Consider the following 12,728-nt stretch of genomic DNA (forward strand, 5'->3'; position numbering starts at 1 on the left):
AGTGTCAATTGCAACGACAATATGAATAAATTGTAACGGCAAGATGTGACAAGCAACAGAATTGATCTGACAGAACATATTAAGTGTTGAAGTGAGCGTTCAACACCTAATATATGTTCATCCATCATTTTGTATGCCATCGGTTGTTCTGAAACCGGGCGGCTTAAATCTATCTTTATAAAGAAGAATTGTGTGGTGGATATCGGGCTGGCGGGGTGGATTTGATTTATCTATAGTTTTATTCAGAGATTGATGAAATTTTGCACAATTGATCTTCAAAACACGAGGATCTTCGCGGTCTGTATGCGATTTCGAAAAACTCTACGTAAAGCACGGGCGGCGCCGGGGACTTAAAAACTGATTTAAACAAAGTAATATTGTGTCATTTAATTATAACGGATAACCACAAAGTTATATCTACATTAAATTAATATATATTCTTCATATTATTTTAGTTTTTACAAACCTTAATGTATTCATAAAAGTAGCCCAATCGCCATATTTCTTATAAATGTCTTGTGGTTTGTTTGTATATGGTGATGGGTTTGTAGCTTTGTGAAAATGTTTGCTATTACTTCTCCGTCTGTTCCAGATGGCGGTCATCGTTGGAAGGATGGTGTGCTGGTGGCGCTCATCCTGGGCGTAGTGGTGGGCTGTTGGTGGGCATACCAGCAGGGCCGCGCAAGCCGTCGCCAGATGCACCGCATGCTCAAGGACATGGAGTCGCTGCGCCAGGCCGAGCTGACCCTGGATCACCTGCAGAAGGAGCTGCAGAGGGCCAGACTGGAGCAGGTAATATTAAAATCAAGATGGTTTTAACGTAAAGAGAAGACTTAGCCACCTTTGTAAAGACTTGGCACCTGTGATTTCAGTAGCGATGTGTACGGGCGTGAGTGACGAGTTGTTTGTGATGTGAGTACACAACATGAGTTTCGGATACTTGTGTATAGAGGAAGAAGGGCCCAGAATTTGGTTAGTCTGAGTAGCGACGTGTACGGTTGTGCGTGACGAGTTGTTTTGTGATAAGAAGGGACAGCTGAGCATTTTACCCCTCAGTCTAACTTATTCGTCTCATAGAAATCATTGTGTCTCCCTTACTGACTGGTGAGAAATATGATCTAAACGGTGTTAGAAAGAGAACGACGCTTTATATTCAAATCTAGAAGTTAACCGCAGAAGAATTATAACGTCAAACCAAAGTTATCAACCCAATATATTTAGGCCAAGACTTGTGTTCGAACTTTGAACGCCGTTTTCTCAGGCTCCATGACGTCGAACGGACTGAAATTTTGCAAACGTACTTAGAATTGTGTTCTGAAGTGGAATCAGTAATAATATCTCGATATAGCAGCATTTTCAGAAAAAAATTCAGTCCTATGGGCACAGTATGGAAGTTGAGTCCATTTTTTTAAATTTTTTTTATCAATGTTCGCATTCAAACTTAAATACAAGTATTTTTTTTTTTTTTTTTAAGTTTGTTTTCATAGTTAAATTAATTCTCAAAGTTTGAATTTTATTAAGTCCGCCAAAACGAGCGGAATCCGAGCGGTAAGAGGCGGGGTGTGGGTGTGACGTCATTCAAACTGTGAGAACCACGTCGCTTAAACATTTTGTATGGAAAAAAATTTAATTCTTCAATAAGGAATTCCAGTAATTTTTTTACCAATGTTAACCGTCTATTAGAATTGATCTTATTAAAAAAAAAAAGAAAATTGATTAAGATTTCATAGTTAAATTAATATTTTAAGTTAGAATATTTGCTTCTTCCGCCCAGTACGGTATTGCCGTCGCTATTTGTTGACGTGCCCCGCGCCAATTCAGAACCGCCGCTCAGAAAAGTAAAGACCAAAAGTAAAATAACGGTTTATAGCCCAGTTCACTGTGAGACTTTTCTGTGCGGCGGCCTGAAGTGTATCACATGTAATGTGACATGTATAATAATAAAAACTTCTAAGCGATGCAATAAATAACATATTATTATAAAGCACTATACGAATATGTATCTTTAGAAATCCATTTCATATAATAATAACAACAAATACCTACATATATTTGACAATAGATGGGAGCTATTTTTTTCACATGATCCTATTGACAAAGGGGTTTCTCCGGGAATGCAGTTGGTTTTCAGCAGTGCCTTATTATATGGTAAACAAAAGATGAAATATTTAAAAGCCATCACCACATTATAATATATATTATAATGAGTAGAGAATAATTATCATGTCATGCGAAATCAATAAATATACCTGGTAAATGTCAGATGGGTAGAATACGCAATGATTATATTTATTTTATTCTGTAAAAATGTATTATATTTATCGTAACGTACAAATGAACACAATTAATAATTTGATATACTTACTTGGAAGCTTTAACTCCACGACCGGCTGTGATTTGACCCAAATAAACGTTTGGCCTATACACCTCTCTCATCTAAACCGACCATCTCTCATGTAATAGAAAGAGATGCACCATAGGTGATCCGTTGTACGTACAAGTCACGACACATGTGACGTCAAAATTCTTTCGACCAATCGTGGAGCGTATTCAGTTTATTGCTATTTAATGCTTTTTCAAGAACGTTTAACTAATTCTAAGAATAATAATATAGAAATATATTTATATATTTAGAATCGATATTTTTTGATCTACATGAACATATTTTTTACAAGTCAAAATATTTTTCACTCAACTTCCTTATTGTAAGACTTGGGTTCGAACTTTGAAAGCCGTTTTTTCCAGGCTCCATGTTGCCAAACGGATTTTAACTTTGCACAGGTACTATAAATGATGGTCTGAATTGGAATTCTTGGAATCTTTCCTACGGGCACAGATAAAACACTTGGGTTCAAATTTTGAAAGCCGTTTTCTCAGGCTCCGCGATGCCGAATCTACTGACCCAAGCCTAAATATTAATATATTAAATTTTATTGCAAAACGGAAATGATCCCATTCTGGTTTTTTTTCGTAAAATTTGTTTACACAGGTTAAATGGATGCCTTTCCATTTTCCCTGTTTTGTATCTCGGTTCCTGAAGTTTTGATAGGTATCACATAGCGGTGTTTCGCCCACTTCACTTTCTCGATATCAATCAACCTTAAATATGGGGTTTACAAAATTGATTGGACATCTAAAGTGTTTGTCAGATAAGAGATTATTATATTATATCATAATGCACTGATAACAATCACTATAATAGCGCGTGGAGTGATGTTATCCTGATTCGTGAGGGATCAAGTGCTCTGATAGATAACAGGTAAAAAATACACTTTATTACTTGGTACTAGAGTACTAGACTAATTAATAACGCCGGTATCTGTGATCCATTCTAGTGAACTCTCAGTATCAACAAAAATGTTTGAATAATAATTATAATCCAAGTGTCAATATTATACTTTTTAATAGGCAAGACTTTTTCACGGTATGTACATTGTAGGTACGATCAATTGTTTTAATAGGCAAGACTTTTTCACGGTATATTGTAGGCACGATCAATTGTTGTAATAGGCAAGACTTTTTCACGGTACATTGTAGGTACGATCAATTGTTTTAATAGGCAAGACTTTTTCACGGTACATTGCAGGCACGATCAATTGTTGTAATAGGCAAGACTTTTTCACGGTACATTGTAGGTACGATCAATTGTTTTAATAGGCAAGTCTGGCTCAAATGGAAGACATATAAAGGTCTTTCTGATTATCGTGAATTTTCCTTCTTACGTGCTACATACAAAAAATTGACTTATGAAACCCGAAGGTTATTTTTTGACAACATCGAAAGTTCATTTCAAAATAACATCAAAAGCTTTTGGTCATACATATCCTCATTAAAATCGTCTGATGGATACCCTGCTGCAATGTCCTTCGAAGGGCGCAAATCTGACGATGCCCAGGAAATTTGTGATATGTTCTCTGAATTCTTTAAGTCAACATTTGAACCTTCCTCTATCAATGACCCAATTATTAACATTGACCAACTTGAGGAAGTTCAGGACTCTGGACTTGCGCACATTCACACAATTAAACTAACGGAAAAAGAAGTGCACTCGAGTTTAAAATCGATGGACATAAACAAGGGTGCGGGTCACGATGGAATACCGGCGTTTTTCCTTAGATCTGCTGCGTCGTCACTGTGTGTGCCGCTTACCATAATATTTAATAAATGCCTGAGTGATGGAGTTTTCCCTGATAGGTGGAAGTTGGCATATATTATACCGGTCCACAAGGGTGACTCGCGTCAAAGAGTGGAAAACTATAGACCAATATCCATTCTCTCGGCGATCCCTAAACTATTGGAAAGACTTGTCCATAACAATATATATCCCCAGCTTGCTGCCAAAATTACTGAACAACAACACGGGTTTGTAAAAGGCAAATCTACCATGAGTAATTTACTTATTTACTCAAATTTCTTATTTACTAGTATGGATCGAGGCCACCAGGTAGATGCAATATATTGCGATTTCAAAAAAGCTTTTGACAAGGTTGACCACCTTATTCTTATCAAAAAAATTATGTACAACGGAATTAGAGGAAATTTATTACGTTGGTTTATCTCATATTTAACAAAAAGACAACAAGCCGTATCATTACGAGGACACACTTCTACATGGGAACCAGTTACTTCTGGCGTGCCTCAGGGGTCAATCCTGGGTCCGCTGTTGTTTATTCTTTTTATTAACACTGTTACTAAATGTTTCGTGCATTGTTTATATCTTTTGTACGCTGATGACATAAAAATATTTGCCATTGTTCGGAATCTAAACGATTGTCTGCTCATACAAAGCGACTTAGTAAGGTTCGAAACGGTTTGCAATGAAAACAAAATTTACCTAAGCTACAATAAATGTAAACAAATAAGTTTTACTAAAAACCACAACGCTATCAAACACAATTATTGTATTGGTAATTATTTACTCGAGCGCGTTTACTGTATAAGAGATCTAGGCGTTCTTTTTGATTCCAAACTCCACTTCGATGCGCACATTGATAATATTGTGAATAAAGCTTACAGCATGCTAGGATTTGTCATCAGAAACAGCCGTGAATTTCGAAAACCTGAAACATATCTTCTTCTTTACCACACTCTGGTCCGTTCTCAACTTGAATACTGCACCTCCATATGGAATCCACTTTACGATATCTATAAAGAAAATATTGAAAGTATTCAAAAGAAATTTCTGCGTTGCCTCAATTACAGAATGAGCGCACCCAAACGCGGGTACATAAATATGCTCTCGAGTTATAAAGTCTCCACTCTATCTAACCGGCGAACATACCTTGATCTCATGACTCTGTATAAAATCTGCAACAACGTTATTGACTGTCCCGACTTACTGAAATTAATAAACTTCAAAGTACCACCCAGAGTAACAAGGCTTAACGACTTATTCCACATTAGCAGGACGCGTACAAATGCTGGTGTCAGGGATCCAATCAGAAGAATGTGCGAATCACTTAATCAGAACCAAAACCTCAAGGACTCTGACTTATTCTTTGATACACGCACTACTTTTAGTAGAAAAATGAAGACTGTTTTCCTACAAAGTTCACAGTAAAAAACTTAGACATACTTGTTTAAATATGTATATATTTTTTAATTTCTGTTTAACATTGTTTATCTATTTATATATATATATATATATTTTTTTTTTGTTTTACTCTCTAAATTTTTTCAAAAATAATTTGTAAATTCTTATAAGGATATTGCGCATTTCTTTCATATCTCTATTTGTAAAATAATATTCTTATGTATATATTTTTCCCCTATTTATAAGTCAAAATATTTGTAAATGTTTTTAACTGCTGTTTAAGTTAATTCGTGAGAAATAGTTTGGATGCAGGTAAATTCTCTAGTTGATGTTTTGTATATTCTTGTCAATTGACATCTGTATCTGTTTTTTCTCCTAAATAAAAAAAAAAAAAAAAAAAAAAAAAAAAAAGACTTTTTCACGGTATATTGTAGGCACAATCAATTGTTGTAATAGGCAAGACTTTTTCACGGTACATTGTAGGCACGATCAATTGTTGTAATAGGCAAGACTTTTTCACAGTACATTGTAGGTACGATTAATTGTTTTAATGGGCAAGACTTTTTCATGGTACATTGTTTTGCTCTTTTTTTTTTAAATTTATTTATTTCATCAAAAAATTACAGAATATATAATATATCATTAGTAAGTTGTATAATTATATGTCAGTTAAAACATTGAAATTGTTGAAAGAATAATGTTACAATAATACAGCAGTTTCTAATATAAGAAAAAAGTAGATATGAATTTAAGAGTGTTATTTAGAAATGGCATAATATACTATATTTTAGGTTGTGCATAACCTGCCTCACTAGGCGAACCTGTATTGAGGCAGAATTTTTAGTTAATTATTTCTCCATTTTGTCTATGGTTTGCTTATTAATGTTTAATATGGGTTCCCATACAGCAATCCATTATTTTAGGTTCTACGTTGGCATTATTCATTCCCTTATGGGGCTACTAAGTTACCCCATGCATTTATCAATTATGAAGCGGAAACTGCACTTCAATTTGGGAGGCGGGTATGGTTACCACCGCCCTGGGAACCACTTATTGGACCCCTGTAGAGGTTCGGTACGTTTAGTGACTTAGCAGGGGTGCCCAGGTTCATGGGGTGAGGTTTGTCTAGGTTTCGGTCGAATCGGAAGAGACTGGTTGAGGGAGACCTTTTGATCTCCCCAGCCGGACTCTCTCTCTCTCTCAACCCATCGCCTTGCGACGTAGTGGGAGGGAATGATTCATACGTCGCTTCACTTCTGGACACATTGACCCCCTACCCACCCCTTATACCTTTTTCCTTTCCAGAACATTCTATCCTTCCTTTCCCTAAAATGACATAGGCCCTGATTTTTTTTCCCTCGACTCTCTTATCTTTCGGCCTTATAATGAGGGTAACTGCGCCACCTTTGCGCACGGCAACATTGTGTGACAATAATGAATGACTTGCTCTCTGAGAATGATTACATGAAATAAAATATAGGGTTATTTTCCATTCCAGGAGAATGTGGCCACTGAGAAGCAGAATCTGGAGCGGCGTCTACTGGAGGCGGGCAGCTCCACCATGTCGCTGACCACCTCCTACTCCGACCTGGAAGTCTCGCAACTCAAAAATGAAATTGAGGTAACATTTCTTTTGGATTAAGATTAAGTTTATTGGGCCGAGGATAATAAAACTCAAGTGAGCCAAATATTTGAGTCGGGCCATGGCAAGAGTTAGTTTGAAATAAAACTACATAATATACCAACCTATGTGCACCGACTGCTTCTTCCATCCGATAAATCAAATTCTTTCTTCGTCAGTTGGAACAGGAGAGAGTTGAGAGAGTGATTTTATTTCTAGAGGCTGCGACGACTCTCTGAAGATTGTAGCGTCTTATAAAAGTATGAAATGACAACCTCCTTTGACTTCGCGTCAGGAAGTCTATGCTCGTGCAGCACAAAGATATAACGCATAGTAAGTTTTTAAAAGTTTTTTGACCGGTCGGTGGCCGAGTTGACATCAGGCGTAGTGTGTTCAATTCCTCGGCTGGCTAAGTCCTCCATCACAACACAAGTAATATTTTCAGCTTACTGTGGTGGTAGTAGGAGATTTTCAAATATTGTCAGGTTATTCGTAACCCGGGAATGTTTGTCTTTCTTTTTAAAAAAAAAAAAGTCAATAATTTTATTTTTCTGGGTGTTGTTGATTGAACTTTTTAAAAATGTGATTTTAATTGTGGTAAGTAACTTTGATAGATAATTTAAACCCATTTTAAAGTTATCTATGCGGCCATCGCATATGTGATCCATCGGCAGCTTATGCAGAGTACGTGAGAGAGTATGGCCTATGGTATTACCCGGCTCTATCCTGCTGACTTTCTTTTGGGTATGCTCAGAATGAATGGGTCAGAAGGGATGTACACATTTCTTTAGACTGATTCGTGGATGGTTTAAAACTCGGCTATCATTTATTTATTTATTTATTAACGGACATCGTCCAAATTACAAAATAATAACACGAATCAAGTAAAATGAAAAATATAGGAGTAGACAAAGGTACATGAAAGCAAAGACATATGGTAGATATAATATAAGAAAATAAAGTGACAAGTCGAATCAAGTCAAGAATACGCCGTGGGTCAGGACCACAGGACACTTATAATATTCCGTCACTTGTTTAGCGACTGGCAAAAATCATTTAGACTTATCCCAAAAAAGTTAAAATTTTGACTTGAGTTGACCAGTCTACACATTCTGGACAATGGTGAATAATATCCATAATTTGTCGAATGATGGTTGAGGAAGAGCAGTTCATTATTTCTGAGTCTTTGCGAGGGGATATTGAAGGGAATGAGTTGCAGTAGAGTAGGTGAATAATAATAATAATCATAGAAAGAATTCATTTCTATGTTTCCAACGGTTATCTCCGTCACCGACAGTATAGACTTTTCTGTCTCCCGGCCTGCAGGAATAACTTGCCAATGATCATGCCGGTGGGGAAAGCAATCTTGCTGTAGAACAGAATTAATTCAGATATCGACATATTAAGCATCAATGAAGCTGCCTTCAGAGGGGGAGCTCTGTTACTACTAGTATAGTTGATACCCACTCTTTATATTTATGTAATAATTCTCCTTTACAAATGTATTTAACCTTTCCTTATCTGTGGTGTGTATTTACTACACGTTGCTTCTAATAACTCTATAAATATAATAAATTCTGGGTTCAGATTTTAGGTATTCCTCCGTTATACATTTATGCACTGAATTAAAAAATAATATTATACATAGTTTTCAAATTCAATTAAAAATCAGAGATTTTTGTTAAAAATCGAGAACAAATACACCAATACAATCAACCGTGTGATACTAATACGCAAAGAGTGTGTGAGGAAATGACACGGTATTGATGTCCCGCTTTAATTCGCTATGCGGGAACATGAGACATCCACACGTCTGCAGTTGTATTTTGATTTAGACCATCGATACCTACAACCGCACAGCTGTGTTTGTGCCAGCCGCAAGCCACTCTAGCCAGTCGGCCGCGAACCGTCATTAGATGTGGACCCCTCGCACGTTTCTTTAGCATCTGCCGATAGTTTTTTCATGTTTTCAGCAATTAAATTACAATTATTATCACTTTTGATATAAAATATAATAAACATAATCGATTAGCTATGAATATTCATATTTTTCCGATATTAAATCGCTTATTTTGAGATGTGTATTGACTACACAGCACCGGAACGCGTGGATTTTTTTATCACAGTAAGGGAAAGGTTAAAAATGCATTACAATGAACAATTTTGTAATGTTTTGAAAATAATAAATTGAATGAATATGTGATGCATGAAGCTTCCTTGAAATAAATACATTATTTCAAAATGTGCCACTTGGTGGGATAGATTGTGTTGAAAAGGCCAGCATTAAAAAGGATAAAAGTCTGAGTCCAATAATTTTGTTCACTTTCTGTAACAATGCTCGCTAAGTTTAACATATTTATTTTAATTCTTTATTACCTATTTATGTTTGTAGATGTTGAGATCAGAACTCCAGCGAGCGGAGGGTGAGCTGGAGGACCGCTGCTGGGCTCCACCAGCTGGGCTCCAGCTCTGGCTGCAGATGACCCACGAGCTGGAGAACAAATCCTACCTGCGCAAGAAGCACAACGCGGACCAGCAGCTGCAGAACGCACGCGAGGCGGTTAGTATTCTTCTGGTCTTGGACCACTCACTGTATATAATAGCTATGCTTTTGGTTTCTTCTCCTATTAGAGGTTAGTTATCATTAAGGAAATCTTCACTCTGTAGACTGAAGCCCAGAACACCTCAGTGGAAGCGCACTAATACCATTCACATAGGTTTTGAAGTTATTGTGTGCGACATCTTCAACTACTAAGTCTTTTTACATTTGTTAAAAATATGCTATACAGGAGTCCCAATTGCTCCTAATCGTCTGAAGCTAATGTGACTATGGCGTCATTGGGGTATATTGTGGGGCTGAAGCTAGTGGTGAGAGAAGGCAAGGGAAATGGGGAAGTACCTGGATATTCAGATCTTGTTGTCACCAAATACGGCTAAGCCCATTTTAAGCAACGTTTCAATTCACTAGGCTTATACAGAGTGTCTTCCACTCTGGAACGTGTTGCAAATATACTATGTTTTTTTAATGAATTATTATTTTTTTTTTTTAAACAACACATTTTAATTTTATTTAAAGCGGAGACGGTTTTCGTTCTGTTTCTGTAGCAATAAGGCTCCCATTTCACCTCATTCCTTTAACAGTATCCAGGTCTCTTTTTTAAATAAAATAAAATTTACTTGCTCGTGCTGGTATTTGAACCGGCAATCTCCAGATTCAAGCTCGAGAGCCTTACCCCTCGACCACGAGGGCCGTTGCTCCTCTTGATCTAGCTTTGTTCACTTTAAAATATATTTTTGAATGTGTACAAGATTTCTGATTGTCGAGCCGGTGGAACTATGGCAACAACGAAAACTCTCCAGTTATCACATGTTTATTCTATTTATATTTACAACACAACAGTAATTCAATGAATGTTTACAGTGTGAGAAGCTGAGAAAGAAGCGTTCCAGCCTGGTTGGTGCCTTTGTGTCAACGCATGGCAAATCTATCGACGACGTGGATCGCTCCATCGTTGAGGCTAGAACCGCGCTCAATGAAGTCACTAGTGAATTACAAGTACGCTAAATATCTACTAATTCTTCTTTTCTTTAATTGTATACACTTTGAATTTTACATTCTTTAACATTTTACTTTTCACGAATTTTAACCTTTAATATTTTTTATAGTTAGTAAACAATATGTACAGTAAAACACTCTAATAAGGTTTTCCAAGGGAAGAGAAAAAAACTTCTTATGTGGTAAAACCATATATGTGAAATAAATTAGAATACTTCTCAATTTGAGTCTTCAAGGAAACGAAAAAACGAAACTTCCTAAGCATGAAAACTTCTTATGTGAAATCCCCGTATGAGGGTTTCACTATAATTCTTACAAATTTACTTGACCTAAACCTAAGAATTGAATTTCAAAATCTGTGCTTTCAAACTTTGGTTTTAAATGTGAATTGTTTTAGCATTAAATATTTAGAATCCCTCCTAAAGTAATGGTAGGATCAAACAAGGGTTCAATTACCTATTTATTACCTGTAATTTTTATTACCCATTCGTTATGTTGTCATTAATTGACTAAGCATGGCGAAGTCCTGTTTTAACTTGAGTGCTTTGCATCTCCTCTATCTCTAAATTTCTCTGTGTGTTCCGTGTCCGGTCAATCCTGTCTGGATGGTAGCCATGTTGGATAGTACCTTTTTACTCCACCAGAGTTTGCATGAGTATTAAGAGCTGTCAAATCGGAAGAACTACTGGTTAATAACACACAATTAATGTTTCCTGTCTATTCTATCACAAACACATTTTTTTTTATTTATTCCTAACACCCATAAATACAGGGTTTTCCAATAAGAGGTGTTATTTTGATATTCAATCGTAAAAGATCAATGGTTTCGTTGCTTGTGTGGCACGTAGCGCCGTCTTGTTGAAAGTAAACGTTGTCCAGATCAATACCATCTAATTCCGGCCATAAAAATCATTAATCATCTCTCGATAGCGCAATCCATTCACCGTAACTGTTGCTCCAGCCTCATTTTCGAAAAAGTAAGGTCCAATGACTCCGCCTGACCATGAACCGTACCAAACAGTCACACGTTGAGGATAGAGAGGCTTTTCAACAATAACTCTTGGGTTTTCCGAGCCCCAGATGCGACAATTTTACTTGTTGACGAAGCCACCGAGGTGGAAATGGGCCACATCACTCAAGATGATTTGCATTTGCAACATCTACCGAAATAGCGAGCTATTCAAAATAACACCTCTTATTGGAAAACCCTGTACAATGAAACCCTCTTATAAGATTTTCCAAGGGATCAAAAAAAACATTTTTGGGAAAACCTTAAATTTGGACCATTTTTGCATTTCTGAAAAAACAAAACTTCCTAAGCATGAAAACTTCTTATGTGGGAACTTTATAAGTGGGTTTCATTGTATTTCACCTTTCAGTGCCCACTTGCTTCTTAGTTTTTATGTTGTTTTTTTGTTTATACCAAACCCTAGGAAAGAGTCCACCGGTGGAAGCAAATGGAACTACTTTGTGGATTCAATATAATTAACAACAGTGGACTGCAGTACTTAGAAAATGCCTTATATAGAAACTTAAATGGACGTCCCAACCGCTGTGAGTTTATTAAACCCATTTTAAATTTTTTTTTGCAAATAAAATTTTACTAGTTTATATTATTATTACTCAGCGTTTATAGATTAAATTATCCTAGAATTATTTTTAGGCTTGCAAATAGTGTCCTTACACATTTTTATCACATGTTATCGTCGATGCAAATTCATCTGTGCGTATTATCTATTCATAACCATTTAAAGGATATGTGATTCATCGGCGGCTATCCCGGTACTCGGACGTCGCATACTTTGGGCGGATATGGGTACAGCTGCCCCGGGAACCAATAACTCTGCCGTAGGTCGCCCTAAGTGGTTCGCTATGTCTGTTGACTTACCTGGGGTGAAGTTTGTTCAGGTCTTGGCGACGGATGCAGCTGCCCACCTACTGTGTGGGGGGCCGGATTGGGAGACTGGTTTAGGGAGACCTTTTGACCTCTCCAGCAGGACTCTCTCGACCCATCGCCT

At 36.8% G+C, this 12,728-nt stretch overlaps 1 protein-coding gene across 1 annotated transcript in view; it reads left to right on the top strand.

Moving 5' to 3' along the window:
• The window catches only part of Stim (stromal interaction molecule), a 148,124-nt gene that overhangs the window by 112,220 nt on the left and 23,176 nt on the right, over positions 1–12,728 (top strand). The window contains exons 6-10 of the mRNA XM_089644470.1: positions 593–792; positions 7,032–7,154; positions 9,547–9,714; positions 10,576–10,710; positions 12,144–12,264. Of these exons, the coding sequence (XP_089500596.1) occupies positions 593–792; positions 7,032–7,154; positions 9,547–9,714; positions 10,576–10,710; positions 12,144–12,264 (747 nt within the window). The remainder of the gene's footprint in view (positions 1–592; positions 793–7,031; positions 7,155–9,546; positions 9,715–10,575; positions 10,711–12,143; positions 12,265–12,728) is intronic.

This window comes from Hesperophylax consimilis, chromosome 21 (genome assembly GCF_061612785.1).
Source record: "Hesperophylax consimilis isolate HC1 chromosome 21, BYU_Hcon_1.0, whole genome shotgun sequence".
In the NCBI taxonomy this organism is placed as follows: domain Eukaryota; kingdom Metazoa; phylum Arthropoda; class Insecta; order Trichoptera; family Limnephilidae; genus Hesperophylax; species Hesperophylax consimilis.